General features: G+C 36.2%; 3 protein-coding genes across 3 annotated transcripts; 2 read left to right on the top strand and 1 right to left on the bottom strand.

Moving 5' to 3' along the window:
- Positions 1-7105: 7105 nt before the first annotated feature.
- Positions 7106-10003, top strand: LOC137956549 (copper transport protein ATX1-like). The gene is made up of 3 exons (XM_068804092.1): positions 7106-7356; positions 9280-9355; positions 9567-10003. Exons 1-3 carry the CDS (start codon positions 7348-7350, stop codon positions 9779-9781), a joined length of 300 nt encoding a protein of 99 aa, XP_068660193.1. The 5' UTR covers positions 7106-7347; the 3' UTR covers positions 9782-10003.
- A 3571-nt stretch (positions 10004-13574) lies between these two features.
- On the top strand, positions 13575-18032 carry LOC137956758 (histidine-containing phosphotransfer protein 2-like). Its single transcript, XM_068804364.1, has 6 exons — positions 13575-13775; positions 14236-14366; positions 14445-14513; positions 16819-16890; positions 17288-17360; positions 17624-18032. The coding sequence occupies exons 1-6, from the start codon at positions 13716-13718 to the stop codon at positions 17660-17662; spliced, it is 444 nt and encodes a 147-aa protein (XP_068660465.1). The 5' UTR covers positions 13575-13715; the 3' UTR covers positions 17663-18032.
- A 707-nt stretch (positions 18033-18739) lies between these two features.
- On the bottom strand, positions 18740-23072 carry LOC137956770 (uncharacterized). Its single transcript, XM_068804388.1, is given in 10 exon segments — positions 18740-19084; positions 19393-19512; positions 19616-19727; positions 19816-19895; positions 19991-20079; positions 20218-20282; positions 20367-20483; positions 22071-22155; positions 22844-22928; positions 22930-23072. Coding segments are annotated over 10 exon segments (981 nt in total). The 5' UTR covers positions 22972-23072; the 3' UTR covers positions 18740-18898.
- Positions 23073-23680: the final 608 nt, after the last annotated feature.

Here is a 23680-nt window from a genome sequence, read left to right on the forward strand (position 1 = left end):
CCTTCGAGGCATGCACTAGTAATCATAGTATTCATCAAGCTTTGGAATTGCTGGTTGAACAAAACTACTTTCAGTAGTCATTCTTCATTTTCTTCTCTTCTATTTTCACCTGGATTTATTTTTAATCTCCTCAAAACATACGATGCTTTGATCTCCTCGAAGAAAGCGTTGGTTTTCTCACCTCGAAGCAACACCAAGCTCCCCTGGTTTTTTATTGTTTTTTTCTCCTCTCCTCGAAACGTTCTCCTCCTCTCCTCGATTTTTCTCTCCTCAATTTTTTTAATTTTCTCTCTTCTCTTCTCGAAACATCCTCTCCTCGAAGCGACGCTGGAAAAACGAAAACCGATCAACGTCGACGCCGACGAAGAAATCAAAGACGTTTCTTCCGTCCAAAGTTAGGAAGTGGAAATCGGCGAAGAAGGGATCTACGGCTGCGGCGCAATTTTTTTTTTTTTGTTTTTGTCTCTCTTGCCGATTTTTGGATCTATGGGTTTTAGGAAGCTCCAACATGAAGATCATGTCAGTCATCTACATGATCTTCATCTTCGCACTTGGTGTTAGTGTTGACGACTTCATGTACACTGGAAAATAGTTTCCAGTGTTAGTGCCCCAACATGAGAAAAACATAAAAAACAAAAGAATGCCTAAACCCTTACAGTACACTTAATTACAATATAATCCTTAAACCCTAAATTAGGTAAAACAACCATTATTACTAAACGAATAAGTTATTTAATGTATAATTAAATATATTAATATATTTATTAATTAAATTAGATATTTTATTATGCATTAATATGGTAATTACGTGAGCCAATGAAATACGCACTTGATTAATTACAAGTAATAAATAAATAACATTATAAATTATTTTTTAATAACATAAGATATGTTTTAATATTAAAAACCACTAATTAATAAAATAATAAAAAATAAATTTATATATTCATCAATAACATAATATATTTTATGTATTACTAAATAATAATATATTGTCACAAAATTTAAAACCATTGGTTTAATTAATTATAGCAATGGGATAATTAAACCAAAATAATTTATCAAATATTGATTTTAATAATATTTTAATTATGGACTATTAAATCACTATTTTAATATAGTAATTATAAAATAAATATATTAAATAAATAAAAATAATTATTTTATAAATAAAAACTATAAATTAGTGATTTTTATGATGATAGTTTAATTTTCCTAACTTAGGAAAAATTAAACCATCATCTTGTGCATCGTCTTCCTCGGCGGCGAGCCAACGAGCAACAGCAACGGGCGGCGCTCTGACGACACGTTGGGATGTTGAAGCCGAGAGAGGGTGCGGGAATGAAACGAGAGGGGCGCACTTGTTTCATGTACATGAATGCCAAAATTAGCCGAAAAGCACTTTCTATCGTTTACGTTTTGGACATGATCTCCTGAGTCATGTTAGTCCACAATGAATGTGAATTGAAGTGAAGAATTAAATTGAAGTAAAACAAATTGATAAAATTTCAACTCATGTTTGGGTGTTAGAGTAGACGAGTTCAATTGGCTGGGAAAATAGATTCCAGTGTTAGTGCCCCAAATGAAAAATATGATATAAAGAAGAGAATGAGTAACCTTTTATAATATACTTAAACATATAATTAACAAAAATAAACGTGGTTACTACACTTATACGTGTAATATTTGAATATATTAATATCCTAATTAATGAAAAACTATATTATATTACTTAATGATTATATTTTATTATAAATTAAAGAATAATTACGTGTGACTAGAATAAATTATACAAAATTAATTAAAAAAATTTAAAAATAACACAAGAGGAATATAATAAATAAACCTAATGGTTTAATTAATTATAAAAATTGGATAATTAAACCAATTAATGATTAAAATTTATTATAAATTAATATACTAATTACGTGTGACTAGAATAAATTATTTAAAATAAATAAAAAAGTTAAAAATAACATAAGTAAATATAAAAATAAATAATTTATTTTTTAATAACATAAGATATAGTTTAACATTAAAATTCACTATTTTAATACAAAATAAAAAATAAATAATAAATAAATATATATATTAATTTATCAATAACATAATATATATTTTACATATTATTAATTAATAATATATTAACAAAAAATGAAAACGTTTTAATTAATTGGATAATTAAACCAATTATGACGATGGTTTAATTTTTCCTAACTTAGGAAAAATTATACATCATCTTCGTCTTCCTCAACGGCGAGCCAGCGGGCAACAACAACGGAGGCGACGCTCCGACAGTACGCCAAGAGGGAGAAAAGAGGGAGGCCGAGAGGCTCTGTGACAGAGGTTTCGGCCTCCCGTGCTTTGCGACGGAGGTCGAGAGGGAGAGAGAGGGAGGAAGGCCGACGGGGGGAAGAAAGGGAGGTCGAGAGAGAAGAGAAGTCGGGAGGCCGAGAGGCTCTACGACAGAGGCTTGACCTCCCATGCTTTGCGACGGAGGTCGAGAGGGAGAGGAGAGGGTGGGAAGGCCGACGGGGGTGGGGGAAGAGCAAAGATCGTCGGGAGACGAAGGCCTAGGAGAGGGAGAAGAGAATAGCACGGGGGAGGGGAGGGGTGGGGGGGGGGGGGGGGGGGGGGGGGGGGGGGGGGGGGGGGGGGGGGGGGGGGGGGGGGGGGGGGGGTGCTCGCGTGTGGAAAGCTGGTGATTCACAAAATAGGTAGGAAACAGCTTTACCCCGTTTTGGCATGAGCGAATGAAATGGTGTTATCTCACTTCAATTCAAGTCTTTTTACACTAACACCATTTTTTGATAAACTAGGTAATACGGGGGGAATTCATTGTGGACTAAACCCCCCTAATGACCTCAGGACATAAACTGAGTAATGCAACTGAAATTCATGTCCTGAGTCAAGTTGACTAACCTCCCTTAAAGCCTGTTAGTGCGCAGCGTAAGTGAAATGTATTTCACTTACGCTGGGGAAAGTGGGCCGAAACTCGTTAGTGCGCACCGTAAGTGATGGGGGAAAGTGAAATATAGTTGTATTCCGCTTTCCCCCATTTCAAGCATAAAATGATGGTAAGTGAAATCAGAGGGGTCGAACTCTGATTGCACTTACCATCGCTCAAATACATCTCGGGCTGTTGGGAAGGAACCTCTGTCGAATGAGGTTTCGGAGAAAAAAAATTTTCTATCTCGATCGCTCGCGACCTTCGGCGACTTCAATCGCCCTACTTCAGCTTCTCTCTCTCTCGGCCTCCCTCTCCCTCTCCCTCTTGACCTCCGTCGCAGTGCACGGAGGCCGAGCCTTTGTTGCAGAGCATCTCGGCCTCCCTCTCTTCTCCCTCTCGGCAGACTATCGAAGCGTCGCCGTTGCTTGTTGGCCCACCATCGCCGGCTGGCCCATTGCCTTAGTCTCCCACCGCTGAGGAAGACGATAGTTTAATTTTCCTAAGTTAGGAAAAATTAAACCGTCGTAATAATTTATATTTTTTATTTAAAAAATAAATTATTTTATTTTTTAATATATTTTTTTTATAATTACTATATTAAATTAGTGATTTAATAGTCATAATTAAAATATTTTTAAAATAAATATTTGATAAATTGTTATGGTTTAATTATCCCATTGCTATAATTAATTAAACCAATGGTTTTAAATTTTGTAACAATATATTATTAATTAATAATACATAAAAATATATTATGTTATTGATAAATATTTATTTATTTATTATATTAAATTTTTATTATTGTATTAAATTAGTGGGTTTTAATGTTAAAACATATCTTATGTTATTAAAAAATAATATATTTATTTATTATATTCACTTATGTTATTTTTTATTTTTATTTATTTATTTTTAATAATTTATTCTAGTCGCACGTACTCAGAGGGAGTCCGCAGTACAATTTGCAAGAGCATCATATTATCGAGATGTTTTAGCAATTCAGATGTGGCAAAATTATTGACTATTATGTTTTAACGCCACTAAATATTTTTTGTGTTGTTTTTTTGTATGAACATATATAATTTTTTATATTAAAAAGGTGATTGAGTTATATTTGTATTATTTTTATTTTTATTTTATTATTACGATATTTGTGTAGTACGCTATGTAGTACGATATTTGTATAATTATTTCATACTTAGATATTACAAAATTAAAATTTGATTAAAAATTTAATAATATAAAAGTAAGCATTTGTTTAATTATTATATTTAATATATTTTATTTTAAACTAATATTAATTTAATTTTCTGATAGTCAGATATATCAAAATATTGTATTTAATAAATAATTTATATGCACTTTACACCACATTTTCTATTACGCACACTAACACAAACAAGTATTTTACACTGTATTTTCCATTGCGCACATTAACATAAACAAGTACTTTACATTCCTTCTCACTTTCCCCAGGGAAAGTACTTTTCATTGTATTCCACTTTTCCTCCGCACTTATATTGTGCACTAACCCCCCCCCCCCCCCCCCCCCCCCCCCCCCTAAACAGAAATTTTTTCGTTTAACATTCTAGAAGAAACGGTTGAAGACTAAGAATTGTCCTGTATGAATAGTTTCTTCTAACCATTCTAACAACTTTCACAGGCGGTGGAGAGGAGGGGAAGAATCTCGAGAGTTGGAGGAGGACGTAGATACTCCTGGTGTCACGCGGTTAGATTTAGGCAAAGTTTGTCTAGCCAAGCGGAATATCTACCTCGTGCGGCCTAGTTCTTCCCAAGAACTAATCAGCTTCCTTGTGCCTCGAATCATCCAACCAATCCTCCACACTAGAGATTGCGAGCCAAAAAGGACAACTGAAAGACCAAAGATATGGAAGAGAAAAACCAACTTTGTATTGAGAAGACAAAGTTACAAAGGGTGGCCAAACACTCTTGAAGGCCAAAGGCTAAAAACTCTCTTTATACTCTTGAAGAGTAAAGAATGTTAAGAATCTCCCGAGTTCTTTACAATGGGAGAGCCCCATCTATTTATAGCCTCCCCCCTGGCTTTTAGAAATCTCTAAAAACACCAAAAAATCCGCCAGATCCTGAAAATTCGAATTCTAGCGTCAGAGGCACCCTGGTAGCGTGGGCGCCTGGAGTTCTGGTCGTATAGGCGCCTTTGAAACCCCACTTCGCGCGCCTCAGGATGCGCTTGGGCGCAACCCCCCTTCGTGCGCTTGCGGATGCGTCTGGAGTCCTGATCACACACGCGCTTGTAGATGTACCTGGAGTCCTGGCCGCGTGCAACCCCATTTCGATCTGACTGGACTCCTAGTCGCACACAACCCCATTTCGATCTGCCTGGCACCTACTGGTTGCAACCCCATTTCGACCCGCCTCCGCGTGTCTGTTGGCGTGCTACCTTGTCTCTCGGTCGGTTGCTGGGGTTGTTGCGCGCCTTACTGCTTGGCCAACCGTTTGGCAAGCTCAAGTATGTCTTCTTCCGCTGCAGCTGATGCCTGGCCGGCCATATGCGTGCGCCCCTCTGGGCCGTGCCATTGCACTTGGCCTTGGCCGTCGCTGCTATTACTGTGCACTGGACTTGCACAGTCTTCGGCCTTGGTGTCTGGCCACACCATGACTTCATCCTCCGTCTCACCTGGTCTCTAAATAAGCATCATGAGGGAGAATATTTGAGCTCCGCGTCACAACTCCTGACCTAGTGTTATTACCGATAACATTACAATAGGGAAGGGAGGTGGGATGCTCCTATTCTATTTTCTCCTATTTATATATTTTAATTATAAATTTTTATTAATGTTACTTATTTGTATGAGTCTTTGGATTTTTGTAATACTTTTATAAAATATTTCATCTTATCCATTTGTTTACCCTTATAATTAATTAAGATAACAAATTGCTAATAGAATAAAATTGTTCTATTGCCACCAAAATGAGTAATAGAATAAGGATGAGAGAACTTATACCCATCGTTTGTTACTCATTTATAACTTTAAAACCAGCCAACTACACTGTTGATCCAATACGAAAAATTATTTGGTGTGAAACAGTTATCTAAGTTATTTGATCATGATTGGACGATTGAGATAGGTTGATTGGACGATTGAGATAGCCGTTGATCATGATCGAAGAATTAAGATAGTCATTTCGCATGTTTCGCACCTGATTTTCTTGTATTAGATCAACCCTCCCACCTACTATACTACTATTTTGCATTTAAGTCTAGTGAAATAAGATAATATATCATAAAACCCGAAGTTGGCCTCCCTTGGATTCGATCTAACCCAAGTATACCAAAATCTATCATCATACTTATTTTGATGGCCACTTGGGGTTATGTAATATTGACACTCAATACTAAGGCATCATAATCTGAACTAGAATCCAACTTGGCGGATTTTTTAGAATAAATTTATTGTATATTTATGAAACTACAAAAGGCAGTTAGTCATATGAGTTTGGATATGACTCTAGATTCACTAGTTATAACTCAAGTCGCTATATGAACGATGTCACATCAAATAAGCATGTTATATTTTATAAGAATAATGTAATTAATATTTTCACATTTATAAGAAATTACGTCCAAATGTCAAGTCCAGTCATTTGGAAGTTTTATTTTAAGAACGCTGACGTCTTACTCCTGTTGCACGATCATAATGAAAGGGGGAATCCAAATACATTATGAATAGTCAGAGATGTCTATAATTTAATATGACGAATCTAGCTTTCAGGTTTCTTTCCGTCGCCACAAATTGTTCTTACCTAGTCATTAGCTTCGACTGTCCCGATACATTGCATCTTTTAATTGTCAACTCGTGATTAGTAATCCCTTTAATCTAAGAAAGAGATGTAACATTTTCTTAATTTTCTGTACACTACGCTAATACGCCCTCAACGGCAGAAAAGCTCTCCAGATTCCCCATCCACGGTTGGAACCAACTCTTTCTGCTAATTCTAAGTCGGTGGTTGGGATCAGTTGCTTTCTTTGGAAGCTTCGGTTGACAAAGTGGGCCCAGGCCTGCACCATCGGTTGGGCAGTACAATGTACTACTATCCACAGGAAGCACAACTTGTACTGTTAGGTATACGAAACATTTTTTATAGGCTTGACCTCGTCTTTCTTTTCTTGCGTGTTTTCCAAATAATCCTCTCCGAGCCCACGAGCTTCGTCAGCCCTCTGTGTTCAAGGTTGACACAAAAAAGCGCAAGGCGCACAAGGCGGAAGTCATTGCAGCGCCATGACGACCCCACTCCACAATTATCAAATGTCATTTTCGGCGCCCTTTGAATGTTTTATATAAAGCCGGGTAAAATCCAAGGAATTCAACCGCCTGTGTGTATCGTGTCTCGTTCAATCGCTTCCGGTTCCAGATATGGCTCAGGTAATGATCTTTCATCCTTTCAAATCGATCTTCGCTTTGATGTTCTCTGGTTATGTTTCTTTTAGTGTACAAGTGGGTGACGAGATATCGGATTTCGTTGATTAAGCCTTGAAAAGTATACGAATTGTCGGGATATGTGTTTTCGTTTGTTAGGCGTTGGTGGTGTTTGTTTCTCATAAACTGGTGAAGACAGACGCGAGATAGGGTTGGATTTTACTTCTCTTACAGTTCTTTTTAGGATGTTCGAAAACCGTCTTGGTTCATAATTCTAACTGCAGCTGATGATGATGCCACTGATAGAAATAATTCAGCATGAATGAAAAGCCGACTATATAGATCTTATTGTTGCAAAAAAATGTTGGATTGTTTCTTGTTGTGGTTTGTTTTGCGGCCTAAAGTTCGGTTTTGCCGAGACGATGAGACTATTCTTTGGAGAAGACTAGACACTTTTGCCTGTTGTCGATTGAGTTGAATTTATAGTTGGTTTGTTTTATTGTAAGAAATTAGGTTTTCAATGCAAAAGAGCGCATGTGGATGATGGATATCATAATTAATTTTTCTCGTTAACTAGGGTTGAGAGAATGGAATGGTTGAGTTACCTCAGTTGTAATGAAGAGTTTGTTGTTCTCTGAAGACGGGAAAAAAGGTGAAGAGTTTCTGTTTTAACTAAAAATATAAAAATCCATGATTAGCACTTGGGAGAAGTGTACATGACTGGAGAAAAAGATCTTTAGTAGAGATCTCACTGATGAGGAATGGACAAAAGAATTAGAAAAATGAAAAGAAATGTTGAAAAAAGATAGACTGATAAAGTGAATAAATGAAACCATGAGAGTGATGAGGGCTTGTTACTACAGCTCTAAGTCAAGAGCTTCTTTTACATGACTGCTTCGATCATGTCTACAGTAGCAAGTTTTCTTCTTTATTCATTCGATACTTGGCTATATATCTATGTTTAAGTGGGAAGAAAAAGTAGACATTCTATTTCTTTGAGATCCCAATTATGAAAGCTGCTCTTACTCTGGAATGGATTTAAGAGCCACAGACGTAAATCCGCTGGATTTTGTTTGAGCTTTTTACACCTCCTGGTTGCAGCTTCTCTGCTTAGTTCTTGACTAGTGATAATGGGAGGAAGGTTCTTTATCTCGTACTTTCAAACACATTAACGAAGCCTGGATTCTTGGCATCATGATTGGTTGGGTTTTGCTCCCAATGATTGATAGAATTGCAATTTCACTTTGCATATCTTATTTGTTGTTAGAGTTTTACCTTTGCCTGCTTATCCAAATAAGCAAGCTGATGTGTGGACATGCCAGTTATTTTCAGCTGTTATGTGTGCCCACTTGGATATCTCTAAACATTGTCTCCGCAACTAAAGTGGTGAGGTTGGGTTACTTATTTATCTATGACTTAGTTATCCTTTCTAGTATAGATCCTCGGTTTGTGCATTTGATACAAATAGCATATGGTCATGTATATCTAGGAGGACAGTCCTCTGTTTTTTGGAAACTAGTCGCATGACTCGGAGAAGGTAGTAAAAGCTGAATGTGGAGCAATATTGTGCAAGAATGTCAAGTTTTTTTTTATCAGTAGATAAGTAAGTGTCTTGCCAGATCTGGGGCTGCTGGAGGCATTCATTAGGTTGGACAGAAGAAAATTATGCTCTCCATGGTAGTATGACTTCGTAGCTTCATTATGCAACTTGGTCGTTCTGAAAAGTATTAGTCCCAGAAATTTAGAGCAGACGTATGCTTACACCCAGAAATACGTTATCCTATTACCTGTCTTTGGTTGGGGAAAGGGAATACCTAAAACTATGTAAGATACCGAAGCTAATGTGGTTGGAATTCTTTCAGAGCTCTATTCCTCTTTTCTATTACACCATATGCGTAAACTAAAAATTCTGTATGCTCGTGTCTGCAGACAGTTGTTCTCAATGTTGGTATGTCCTGTGAAGGCTGTGTTGGGGCCGTGAAGAGGGTTCTTACCAAGATGGAAGGTTGTTCACTTCTACTCAATCCTTAATGGCGTTGTTTATAGTGCATTTTTCATTTTCAAGTTGTTGGATCAGTTGTATCTACTGATAGACTTGTCATTGAGAGTTTTGTCGCCACACAGTTTTCCTCTCTTTTCCGGAAGAGTATATGTTTTGTGGATACCTTGGTGGATGAGTAACCTCGACACTTAAAAAGCTTTATGAATTTTGTCAGGTGTAGACTCGTTCGATGTAGACTTGAAGGAGCAGAAAGTGACAGTGAAAGGCAACGTTCAGCCTGAGGCTGTTTTGCAAACCGTTTCAAAGACAGGGAAGAAGACGGCCTTTTGGGAAGCACCCACAAACGCAGCAGCACCACAAGAAGTTGCTGCACCGGAGGCAACTTCACCGCCGGCAGCGGGCAAGGGACCTGCTGCTGCTGCAGTTTGACTATTCATCCTCGTAGTCTGTGTGAAGTCTGGTATATGATAGCTGTATTCGAGACCAGTAAACTTTATACTACCCAAAGCACTGGGCTAGAATAAGTCTTGGATTTGTTACCCAAAGGCCTACTATTAGTGGAGATGAGATTGTGTCAGTTCTGTTGAAATTTGTAATATTGATTGAAAATTCCGGAATTCTTGAACTAATCTTATCGCCATGTTTTATAAATTCGTGTGTTCCAGGTGATTAGAGCAGCAACGTGATCGCATGAGGGTGATCAGCTACTTAATGTGGGGATTTTGGATTCAATGGTAGAAAGATGATAGTTCTAACCTTAATATAGTTATGAGGAGATGGATGCTTTGATAGGCTAGCAAAAAAGAAAAAAAGGCCTGACATCCGGCAGCCCTGAAATATTTAACAAATGTACTTTTGATAGTTGAAATGGTTAATTATGGTTCCGATTATAAATGTAGTTTAAAAATTGTATAACTTAAGAAGGTAATCTTTCTATCACGTTCGTTTTTTTCGAAATATTAATTTATCGCATAAATATGAATATTTATTTCTGAAGCTTACTGTTAACAAAGGAATGAAAGTTAGTGCTTTGAATTGCATATCACTCTATTATTAACCTTTTTAAAAGATAAAAGGGAGACATATTTTTTTTTATACGTTCCTACCTAGGGGTGGCATCGAGCCGAGCCAAACCCGAACTTGCTTATGTTCAAGTTTGATTTAAATATTTCGAGCCGAGCCTCGTCTCGAGCCTAAAATTGTTATCGAGTTCGAGCCCAACGAGTTCAAGCCGAGTTCGAGCCTCAACATATATTTAAAACTTTTCAAAAAATATATATCGAATAAAATGTATATAAAATTATGCATACATTTTACATAAAATTGGGCATGACCTTTACATAAAATTGGGCATAACTTATATATATAATATGTGTATAAGATTGGGCATAACTTCTACTTAAAATTGAGCATAATCTATATATATATAATACTTGTATAAAATTCTGCATGACCTCTACTTAAAATTGGGTATAATCAATATACATAATACTTGCATAAACACTCCATAAAATTGTCTATACATTCCATAAACACTTCATGAAATTGTTTATACACTCCATAAAATAATCTAAACACTCCATACACTGCATAACATTATAAATAAACTCCATACAATAATCAAACACAACAAAATAAAATAAAATATCACTATCAATTTACAATCACCCAAATAAAAACTATAAATCCTTTAAATAAAATCCTATTACTATTATAGACTTACTAGAAAATTACAAGAAATATTTTAAATTTTTTTTAGGAAAGTTAAATGGACCTCTTATTGCCTTTTCTAAGGAAATAAATAAAAATTAATAATTAATCTAATATATTATTATACTTATCGATAAATTTTTAATCACATAAAATGTCAAACACAAAATTGCTATGAAAATTGCCTCATGCTCAAAGTATTATATCATCAACTGTCAAATAATTATTCAAGATTTTTCTATATGGTTCTCTAACCCATATTGGCAAGAAAATCTTACTTGGAAAATTATATGATTTTTTAAAAAGAATTTATAATTAGAAAAATATTTTGAAAAAATATGAGGCACTAATGGTCCCTATATTTCTATTAAAAATGTATTTTTAATATTTATTGAAAAAACCACTAATAGTCTCTAGAAACGTATTTTTACTAAAATATCTTTTCAATTTATTTAAGAGGCATGAGGAAGGGACAAAGAGTTTTTTTTTCCTTGTTTATGATCTCGTACGTAGGGGTGGCTTTGAATAAATTATATATAAAATTATGCATACATTTTTAAAAAATATAATGATAGGGGAGGTTCAAGATTGAATTTCAATAATGGATTAAAATACACCAATATTAATATTTTTTACTCCAATTGTTGTCTAGCTTGTTTTGTAATTTTTGAATCTGGCCATAATTTATTATGGCCTCCTTAGTGCCCCTAGATCAAAATTTATATTATAGGAAAAACTAAAAATATTTTTCCTATGATACATATTCCCAAAAAAACCTTTAAATAAAATCTTATTACTATTAGTGACTTATTAGAAAATTACATGAAATATTTTAAAAATTTCTTAGGAAAGTTAAATGGACCTTTTATTGTCTCTTATAGGAAAATAAATAAAAATTAATAATCAATCTAATATATTATTATACTTATCGATAAATTTTTAATTAAATAAAATATCAAACACAAAATTGCAATGAAAATTGCTTCATGCTAAAAGTATTACAGCATCAACTGTTAAATACTTATTCAGAAATTTTCTATATAGTTTTCTACCCCATCTTGGTACGAAAAATCTTACTTAGAAAATTATATGATTTTTAATAAAAAATTTTAATTAGAAAAATGTTTAAAAAAACATGAGACACTAATAGTTTATAGAAAATTATTTCTATAAAATTTATTTTTAATTTTTTCCAGAGGAAAAAGTTTTTTTTTTTTTATGATCTCGCACATGCGAGATCATCTTCTCACGAGGAAGGGGGAGATTATTTCTCCTCTGTTATGGTTTTTTGCCAATGTTGCGGAGGGAATGGGGTTACGGCGCTGGGGAGGACCTATCGTCAGGGATGGCGGCCACAACAGAGTCGGCAACGACGGAAACAAAAGCGACGACGAGGAGAGAAAGAAATCGAATGGACGGCCACAGAGGCGGCCGGCGAGCAGCTGCGACAGCGGTATAGACGCCGGCGAACAGCTACGACGGCAGTAGAGGCGGCGACAACAACCGATGGGAGGGGTCGACAGTGACGAGGGGGGAGGAAAATTTTTTCCCCCCTCGCTCTTGCTCCTGCTCGCGATCCCCTTACCGATTCATACCGATCCGACTCATTTCGAGCCGGCTTGTAAGCCAACAAACCGAACCTAGCTTCGGTTGAGCTCGGGTCGTTAAGGTAAATGAACGTGCTGGAGCTCAGCTCGAGCTCAATAAATGACTAATAGAACCAAGCTACCAAGCTGAACTGAACCGGCTCGCGAACCGGTTATGTTCTAAGCCACCCCTATTCCCACCGGACACCGGTAAACTAGGGGAATAAAGCATCCCATTCTGACTCCCAATATACCGGGAAAAATCTCGAACAGAACGGCTCGCGTTCGAAGCCACCCCTATTCCTACCGGACACCTGTAAACTAGGGGAATAAAGCATCCCATTCTGACTCCCAATATACCGGGAAAAATCTCGAACAGAATTACTCACGGCAATGAAACCCCGCCAAAACTGTTTCCGGGACATTTGGTGAAGAGATATCTTGTCACGATTGACAGCATCGCATTAGTGTCCATATCAACATAAAAAGCAGAAGAAAAAAGATTCCCTTCTATATATTATGCCTTCGGCAGATTACAATACCTGTCCATTCTTGGGCCTTCTTTTCTTTCCAGGGAACCGATTAGTCATTAGATGACATGGATATTTTATATTATCATCTATGTCGGTAATAATTACAATATTACTTCTAAATAATTAAAAATTGTACTTGAGTTGTGCTCTCTAATTATATAAAATAAAACAAAAATAAACTACAGAATCTGGTCACTCTAACCCGTCTATAACCCCCCCTTTGGGTGAATAAATGGTTACCCAGCGGTGTCCAATGTTTTTCATTTTCAGTATTTTAAAATTTTTGTAAAGGACAAAAGGGTAGAGGCGTAAATATGCCTGACGGAATCTCAATGCGCTCGCTCACTTTATTAGTAGCGTACAATTGCCAAAATCGCACGAAGTCGAAGATCTCACAGCACGCATTTTCAAATAAAATAATCCCTCCCATTTCCTCTCTCCACATAAATTCTGGGCCACGAACTCGAGTGGTCCTGTTCTGCATTCCTGATTTCCCTCCGAAAATACTTTTTCGTGGGCATTAGTGGTTGACTGATGGCAGCGATGGGGCTCAAGGACCAGCTCAATGGGTTGGTGAATGCCATGCTTAGAGAGGTATCGGAGTTATTACGATCCTCCAAGCCTTTTTTTTTTTTTTTTTTTTTTTTTTTATAGTGGGTGGTTTTATTGCGTTTTTTCTGTTCTCTTAAATCATCCTTGATTTTTCGGGAGTTTTATTTCTGTTAGTCAGGTTGTTTGGTTTTGAGGATTAGGACAATTTCCGGTGATTTTGACTGGTTTAGCTTAAACGGGTGATACTTTGTCCTTTTTTTCTATTTTTTCTAGGGTTTCTTGTTGGAGGTTGGGGGCCTCTTTGGCCTGGTTTTCTCTTATTTTGTTTGAATTTAGATGCTTATATTGGTCTAATTTCATACCCAACTCCTCCCTTTCCCTGACTGCTTGACATGGACTTCTGCCGGAATATAGTATCTCCATTTTTTCGCTTCTGGGGAACGAATTCGTGAGAAAGTGAACGAATTAAGTCGCTAACAATTCATAGTTTTACGCATGACAGGGACTGTTGGATGAACAGTTCACTCAGCTTCAGATGTTACAGGATGCTAGTAATCCTGGTTTTGTAGCTGAAGTAGTTGCTCTCTTCTGTGAAGATTCGGAGAGGATTTTAACAGAACTGACCAAACTGCTGTACGTTGAATCCTTATGGACTTTGCTTTATTTTTTGTCTAAATCTAGTTAGGTTGACTTGTTTCTTAATGTGGAAAGGGATCAAGTTGCTGTTGATTTCCAGAAGGTGGACGCTTATGTTCACCAGTTGAAAGGAAGCAGCTCTAGGTAACCACTCCACCCTGATCTAGCACTTGAAGAAACATGAAAAAAACAATTTCCTCGATTGATCAGCTGATCCGCTTATGATTCCCTTTCACCTTTAGTTTCTCTTTGTCAGTAACTGCTTTTTACTTTAAATAGTTCCTGCATATCTGAAGAATGATTTTCTATCTTATTCCATTAAAGCTCTGTTTCAACTGCCACTGGTTACTCGTCATTAGTGTCATTCTTATGTGGTGTGGAGGAAACTAATGAAAATTTATGCTTGCGTTCGAGGATATATGCTTTAGTTTTGACACATGCAGAAAATTATCAATTGGTATATCTAAGATGACCATAGAACTTTATAGGCATTTGACTCAAAACTTTTATGGTCCTGGTGGAAAGGGCATAGTTGAATGGGAAGTTAAATGTATTGTGGGTTTTAGAATCTGCATGATATTGGACTGTGATCATTCTCATGTTTCTCTTTATAAAATTTTCTATGACAAGGAATCCACACTTCTTTTAATTATTTTTCATCATGAATTATTTTTTATTTGGGAAACTTTTTCTTGCTTTTTCTAGAAAAAGTTCATGCTTTTCGGAAAGCTTTTGTCTTCTGGGTTTGGTTCTGGTGGCCAACCAGTTACTGATCAACATCATTTCCTACTCTATAGGGACGTTTCTCTGTTTCTGGGTGTCTCTGTTGCAGATCTTGCAAAAGTACCTTACTTTATAAGTTCTCGTACACATTTAGAGAACTTATTTGGATGCATATATTTTTCCACGTAAAACTGTCAAAGCCAAAAGATTAAATATTCTTCTTCATTGTTGAGGGAACAGAGATATGGAGAAACAGAAAGTGTGTGAGAGAGAGAAATAAATGACATATAGGAAGTAGGAAGAGGATGCATTTGTACTTATTTTTATGTAGTAATAAATGATAATATGTATTCTTTCCATCTATTAGCATGGGGAATGATTAGCATCGAGGTTCCCCTTTTATATGATAAATAATTGCATATTTGGTGTTGCATAACATCGTTTAAGGAGACTTGATACAGGTCAATGTAACCTCTTGTTATTGTGCACCATGACTAGAATTAGCACCTTAGTGTTGTGCTTGATTTCAAATTTATTACTCACAACTAAATTCTGTAGCGTCTAAATATTATTCAGTATATTTTTTTTTAAGTTGTAGATTAACTAGTAGCATCTTTTTCTTCAAGGGTGCACTTTAATAACCTTTTATTTGAGTCATTTATTCATGTGTAATGAATAAAATATCTAAAACTCAATTTTTAAAATCAATTGATGTGGTTGAAATAGAAAATTTTACTGGGTCTCAGTGGTGTAAAAAATCAAAATTTTAAAAAAGTTAACTCTACTTTCATGTTTACAGTAATTACTTTATTTATGTTTATAAGTTATGAACTTAGAAATCAATATATGTCTAAAAATATCTAAAAAGTTATTAATTAGTTACTGTGTCCTATCTTACTGAAGGTATTTGTTGTATGACTAAATCATTCCGCTGTACTTTTTAAGGTAAACTGATTCACTAATAAACTTGAATTAGGTAACATTAACATTATGTGGTATCTCATACTGTGAAAGCTTATGACCATATATTATTTGTTATTATAAATCTTTATCCTTGTATTTTCATTATTTTACATGTTTATTGGCAATTAGAGGGAGAACACAGTCCTTGTAGTATGCGTACATTCCTTTCGAAAGCAAAATTAATCAGTTAATGAAATGATTGATGCATAATTTTGCATAAGAGAAATTACTAGGCACTCTTTTTTATGAGAATCGTTTACATTATCAGGTTGAATTATGTTGATATCAAATAGTGCAGATCAATTGTATGCTTCAGGGCCCAGACATTCGCTTTTTAGGCATGATATTTATAAACGGATTAGATATTGTGATATTGGATCAGTTTAAATTGCCATCATTGAGTGGCACTTCTTTTTAATGAGAAATGGAGTTCACCTTAATATAGCTCTACTTTTGCCTTACTAAAATGGAAATGAGAAGAAATTTTACGATGGTGAAATACTTTTATCATCACTAATTACAAAAACATGTGATGTCCAATGATGTTATTATTTTGGCTTGTACTTTATATGCATGTGTATGGTATGACTAGTTTGACAATTCTTATATACATTTATGTTAAAATTTCAGCTTTTATTAGCCTATGAACTCTAACATTTTTTTTTTTTTTTTTGAAAAATTGCTTCAATTATTCTATCATTTGAGAACTTAATGGAATAGTTGTAGTTGAAGAGCTAAATTGTTTTGAGTTTTGGTGTGGCAGTGTTGGTGCTCAGCAAGTAAAACTTGCCTGCATTGAGTTCCGTCACTTTTGTGAGGATAACGACAAAGAAGGGTAAGGAATGGTTTCCTTTAGTCCCCTAGAAACACTTTCTAATTTTTTATCCTCCAATATTGAAAATTAGCTGTGAAGAATATGAAAGTTTAAGTAATCACTTGCTTTTAGATGGTATCCAATCAAAGTGGAGTCTACATATTTCATTACTCTAATTTCTTACACACTGAACCAAATATATGTCCTAGCCTATATCTTACTAAGGAACCATGTTTAACCTTTATGGACTATAGTTTCTAAGCATTGTGATTTTGTCCCATGACATAAATTAGTTGCACAAATCCGTTTATGAGATGTGGTAAATTTATTTTATCATGCGATGACAGTTGCATGTTGTGAATATATTTAAACTGTTAAAGTATATGGGATCTATTTCAATTTTTTTTTTTGTGTGTAGATGCATACGGGCCTTGCAGGTGGTCAAGCACGAATATTATAATTTGCGAGCTAAATTTGAGACCATGGTTCAGGTAAATACTACTAAAATGTAGTATCTAGCCTTGACATTGTTTGACATGGTTGCATAAACTCTATTTATAGTTTGTTGATGAACCAAGTTGAAGATCCACCATCTTTATGTACAAGACTAGGGCTTTCTGTCCTCTCTATCATGGAAGTAATCATGTGATGAAATCTATATGAAATTTACAGTAGCTTTGATTTTCTTTTTCTACTCACTCGGCTACATTAATGGTACTTGACCTAATGTACTTCCTTCTGTTGGCTCATGCAGCTGGAGCAACGAATTATCGCATATGAGTCTAAGCAATAAAATTCAGCAGCATATCCTGCTATTAATGCATGCCTTTCCAATATGTGACAACAAATGTCACCCCTGATCTGTTGTTGAACTTTTAGTCTCTACTGTATGATCTCAAGGTAAATGAACCTAACCCAACATGTTCTGGTGATGACAGGTTCTAAATCTCAGTGTCCTGAATTGATGTTGATGATTTTCATGTTGAAAAGTTTCTGAGCTGGTGTCTGTCTGCTGTATATTTGTTGAGCAGAACTTGTATTTGATAAATTTCTGTTCCACATCGTAGCTTACTTAAAGAGTCCTTTAGCCTTGTTAAAAGAAGAGTACTCTACAAGATGTTTGCAAGACTATTGGAGAGTTTTATGGGAGCCTTTTTACTAGACGGATCTGTTATTGATTTCTCGATATTTTATGTGCATGATATAGATGGAGAAGCATCAAAATATGTAGTTTTGTTTGCTGTCCTAGAGCAGAACGGCCTGCCACATAGTATTCCATCGCTTATATTGTTCTGGAAGTATGGGCAGGCAGTTGTCTTGTCTCAATCCACAAGGAATATATCCGCAGTTGTCCTATTCCTCTTAAGAGTATCTCTGATTTTATTGTTAGATTTTAATAGCAGATCATTCCCCGTCTTAGCCCTCCGAGCTACGTCCTGTGAGTGGCGTACAAAGTGAGAAATCTGGCTTCAGGGTACCGATTGTGCCAGGAAAACGAAAGAATATATTTTTTAAATGTTTTTCTTTTAAAAAATTCAATTCTACTGATTTTCTTGCCTATGTTTTTCTGTTTATTTTTTCCATTTTTTTTATAGAAAATACAGTATTTATTTTTCTACCTCTTTAATTTTTTAGACATTAAAAAATTGAAGTAAAATTTTTTACTTTTGCTAAAATCATAGTAAACGCCATATTGTTTTTGCATTTTTCCATGGTTTATTGTTGACACAAAATTACAAATCACCCTTAAGTTTTACCAAACTTATTCTTATACACGACATGCGACCCTATCTTGCTTCGAGTCTTAAGTCTAAGGCGAGAACAATGACGTAATAGGCGGATGCTAGTTTGAGTTACCTAGCTAATCACGTTTCATATTACATGATTTGGTACTCTTTTTACACTTGCACCATATTACAAGTTTTAAGTAATATATCCATATAAAATGAAAAGCTCTCGAGCCTAGGGAAAAAAAATAAAATAACTAGTTACATGCCAGCATACTGTGACTTCCAATTCATGGTAATATTCATGCCCGTCTGTATTCATCTCCACAGTCGCCTATTACTCTTACAAGATCTCTCCCTTTACTTAATACTTCTTTTATGTTATCCACGTCTTCCTCATCCAACGCAAGTGAGAAAACGGCGTTTGTGTCCTGGATATGCTCCACGAGGCCAAGTCGTACACCTACCATGGAACCTGCCACAGCTGGCTGCACTCACTCACAAGAACACAAAAAAGAAACATGTCAAATGGGACAATTTTGGGGAAGAGTCGATGTCAAAGAAAATTAGTAGCAAACAGCGAATTTGAATCAATACAGGAGAGGCCCCATTTAAATTTGAAAAGTACACTTTTAATGAAACAAGTGGGTGTAAATTAAAGATGATATAAAAACTGCTGACCACAATTACCTGATCCAATACAGGAGAGGCCCCGTTTAAATTTGAAAAAGTACACTTTTAATGAAACAAGTGGGTGTAAATTAAAGATGATATAAAAACTGCTGACCACAATTACCTGATCGAGTACGTACTTCACAGCCACAGTAGCAATCGAGACCCCATGCTTTACAGAAACATTTTTCAAAGTTTGAAGCAAGGATTGGAAGAGATTCCAGCCACCCCAAGCATCAACCATCTGAGGATACATTAGAAGTAGTACCACAAAATTCAATGAAACCAGAATAAAAAAAAAAAGGGAGAAATCAATAAAAGGCAAGAACAAATCAAGGAAGCCATACCCTTTTATACTTTTGGAGAGAGGGTGTATTTAAAGGAGGACTTGCAAAGGGAATGTTTATGTTGGTATCAAGAAACTTTTCAGACAGAAGACCACCCATCACAGTTCCATACCTGCTTTTCAGTTCCAATCAGATACTGGATTTTAAACCGCATACAAATATATAAATTATATATATAGAGGGGTGAGAGAGAGAGAGACGTGATGAGTTTAACTCCCGTAAGTTGACAAAGTTCTGCCATTTTCTGCTGGGGACGCATGTCAACAATAGAATGTTGCACCTGAAAGCACAACAAACTAATCAAATTCCGGACAAAGCAGTTAAAAAACTGAAGTACAACATATATCATTGGAGAAAAAAAAATCTTCAGATAACCTGATTGCTGACAATTGGGATGCCATTTTCCAAGATTATTTGTAGCCTTTCAGTATCAAAGTTTGTCAAAGCCAAGGTCTTAATTTTACCTGCATGCTTTTCATGGAATGAAATCCTATCATGCAATGTTAGGGTCTATTTAAAACATTTATAATGTATTAGAAGAAGCTCCAAAGTTCAAAGTCAAAAAAAAAAAAAAAAACACAAACAATAAAGCAATGCCTAACCTTCATCCTTAAGATCAGTCAGATGCCTCAGTGCATCAAGGTACCCAGGATTTGAGTAATCCCACCTGTTTAATGTAGAAATAGGTGTATGTCATAAGAATCAAACAGAATGAGAACCATGTAAGAAACATGGTAACCAAAAAAGATACCAATGAAACTGAAGCATGTCCAAGCAGTCAACATCCATTCTCTTCCGTGAAACATTGATGTTCTCCCTCACATAGCTACCAGTCATTTTCACAGGAGGGGGGACCCATTTTGTAAGCCTGCACCAAACAATCAAGAAGAAGTTGAATAGGCAAATGCCAACAGATCTATTGTTTCAACAAAATTGTTTCCCCATAGGACTTCAGTACCAGTTGCGAAGGGTATGCAGAGCTCTATGAGGAAAGTCCAGCAACAAAGCAAATTGGAACTAATTCAAAATTATGTGACCACTAAAGATAATTCCCCAGCAACAATTACAGATTGACTAAAGTTGTCATTTTTGGTTACATCAAGTGACATACTTGAGAGCAACACTCAAACACTTCAATTTAGGAGCACAGTCGTGCAGTAGTTGAGGCAAGTAGATGTCATGATTGAGCTTGTGTCAATCACATCACATTAAAGTTCTTACATACAACAACTTTACTCAGTTTTTCATGATCTGCACCATGCACCGAGTTCTCAAAGTCTCTTTTTCTCAAGATCTTAGAATAATTTAAAATTATTTTACTCAGATATTTCAACTTAAAAAGTTTTCATGCCAACTTCATGAAGAACATTAGCCTTCTGTCAGCTAAATGGGTAAATCTCTTTAATGTATCACTGAGACTTCTTGCATTATGAAATCAAATTAAATCCAAACAAAAAGCCAGATATCATGTGGTGTAAATATTATTATGAAAATTGTAAATCTGAGGGCTAGGTTCCAAAAAAAACCCTATGTGACTTCATGCACTTTTGAACAAACGGAGGCTAAGTGGTCTGAGGCACTGGTAGCAAAATTAGTAGTATAAGACCCCGTTTGATCCAGCTGGTTTTGAACTAAATCAAGACAGATTCAAAAGCTTTACAGAGCCAGATTTTTTAAAAGACTTTGATTAGCCTGACTATCCAGTCAGAAATTCCTTCAATGACCATAAATTGAGGTTTCATATCAACCAGTTCTCAGGCAAAACAACAGGCTGAACTAGTTCTCTCATGAGGCAAAAGTTTTCCTTAAAAAGTCCCAAGAAGAATTATAACCACAATTCCGGAAATTGCGGAGAAGTACATAAACCTGGTTGAGCCAATTGATTAAACCACTGACAAAGTCAACTTGCTGGATGTTAATTAGGTAGTTTCAAACCAGAACCATTAGGTATAAATTTATCTTCACTGAATGAAGTAATAGTTCCTCTGTGGTTCACTAAGCAGGAATTGGCTTGTCTTAAAACCAGTTACTTCACTGGTCACTGCTACATTGGGGTTTAAGACGTTGATCTACACAATGTACAAAGATTTACTTTATGGGCCCATAAAGTAGTTTCTATTTGAAAAATGTAAAATACAATGCGTTCCCTTGCAAATCAAATGTAAGCATTATAATGGCAAAGTCTTCATCATCTGTTATTTTTGGTCCTCTTCTTCTTAATTTTTTTAGGAGTGATGCATAGTTTCTCATTTATCTGTTGCATTTTTTAGGAGTGATGCATAGTTTCTCATTTATCTGTTGCATAGTTGTCTCAAACAAGTTCCCAACACACACACACACACACACACACACACACACACACACACACACACACACTCACTCACAATTGAAAGATTACCTTGGTGATAATATTCTAAAAGAACAAGAAGAAAAATAAAGATGTTTAAGTACTCACCCGCGAACCTCCGCAAGCAACTCTGGTGGACGCTCTCGACGAACTCTGTTGATGAAAATACCATATAGATCCTCTGCTGGTCCATCTAAGAAAAATAAAAAAAAACAAAGTGTGTTCAATAGTGAACTGTAATTTTATCCATCTAAAATGAAGTAAAAAAGCAAAACGGTTTTCAACATTTAAGAAGGTCATATTTTAACGACCACAGAGAAATTGTTTCTAGTTGATACGTGCAGTTCAAAAAATAAAAACCTGGATGGAATCAGGTAATACGCCAAATATCCAAGTATAAAACACAATATAAATATAGACATCATACTAAAAATGCAGCAGATGGATTATCATCTGATACTACAAACACTCTATTCCTCATGCAGCTAGCACTGATAGCTCCACAAATTATATGAATTAGTCGTTCTTGATCACTGTTCCTTTGGGTTATTTAGCCACTGAAGACAACCCCTAAGCATCGGTATATTCTCAATTTTATGATCATTAAAGACATGCAACCAAGTGGCACCTAATGTCTTGCATCCTTGATCTTCCATGCGTGCAAGAGATGAAGTTTCTAACGGGTACTACCCATCAGTTATTTTTGTCCATATAAATAGGTAATCACTTGGATGAGTGATGGAGAACAATGTCATAATGAAATTCATATAGAAAGCAAGAACTAGAAGAGAACAATAGCATAATTTTCGTTTCTAAAGCGCATGCGAATGCGGCGAAGACAGTTAGAGGAAGGTAGTAGGCTTCAAAGTTCTAAACAATACAATGGTCAGCCATGTCGAAGGTGGACAGTCCGGTGTCGGCATAACGAAGCATAGCCTCAACTGCGTTGTCCCTGTCGATTCGGCCCCAACCACCGCTGGTTTGCCACATGCCATTGAGCACTCTGCATATATCCAACGAATCGTTGCCGTTCTTCACCGAAATTCGCCGATTCTCCTCAGTTTTCACGCACCGAATCGGTTTTGCACCGGTATACCGTGTTTGGCGCCAGATTTGAGCAGTGGATTCGCCTAGTTTGAATGCTCCCTGGGAGAAGGGAGCTTGCATGAACGCAGAGACCATTTTCAAACTCGAAGAGACTCGGAGCGAAAGCAAAGAGGATAAGGGTTTCTCGCGCCTTCACTTACTTTGCCTGCCGTTGTGCGTTTGACAGTGAGTACGTGGCCGTTTCGAGAGCCAATTTTTCTTTGGGACCACTTTTCCTGTTATTCTTCCGTCAACGTAATTCTCGTCCATAAGACGCATTTCCAAGTTTATCGGTTGACACTTCACCCCTCCTGGTGGTAACGCTGGGTGTCACGGCTTTGACCATCCACTGGTTGGCCTGGTCTGGGACATGGTAACAGATTTATATTGTTATCAGGTACGTAGTGTATCAAATAGGCTAAAATCCGTTACATATCGGTCAAAATCTTATGTATGTATGATTGCTAATCACCCTTATCAGCGGAGGGGACTTAGCCAAGGCCACCGTGTGACTTGAGCAGGTAGGTTACTTTGGCACCATATGGGCTCCATGTCTGCAAATGTGTTGGTTCGGACCGGGCGACATGCGATCCATAAGTGATTAGGGTGAATTAATTAGATGGGTTTTCTCA

Source organism: Aristolochia californica, unplaced genomic scaffold (assembly GCF_029961685.1).
Source record: "Aristolochia californica isolate CCGP_79_NKW_82.1479 unplaced genomic scaffold, dmAriCali1.0.hap1 SCAF_2, whole genome shotgun sequence".
Lineage (NCBI taxonomy): Eukaryota > Viridiplantae > Streptophyta > Magnoliopsida > Piperales > Aristolochiaceae > Aristolochia > Aristolochia californica.

What these genes read in the sequence shown, in the direction of transcription:
- LOC137956549 (XM_068804092.1), top strand. An exon ending in GGTTCTTACCAAGATGGAAG is followed by an intron (nt 9,356 to 9,566) that starts GTTGTTCACTTC and finishes GAATTTTGTCAG; the next exon opens with GTGTAGACTCGTTCGATGTA.
- LOC137956758 (XM_068804364.1), top strand. Translation starts at nt 13,716, where the DNA reads ATGGCAGCGATGGGGCTCAAGGACCAGCTCAATGGGTTGGTGAATGCC. An exon ending in TTGAAAGGAAGCAGCTCTAG is followed by an intron (nt 14,514 to 16,818) that starts GTAACCACTCCA and finishes TTGGTGTGGCAG; the next exon opens with TGTTGGTGCTCAGCAAGTAA. An exon ending in GAGGATAACGACAAAGAAGG is followed by an intron (nt 16,891 to 17,287) that starts GTAAGGAATGGT and finishes TTTTGTGTGTAG; the next exon opens with ATGCATACGGGCCTTGCAGG.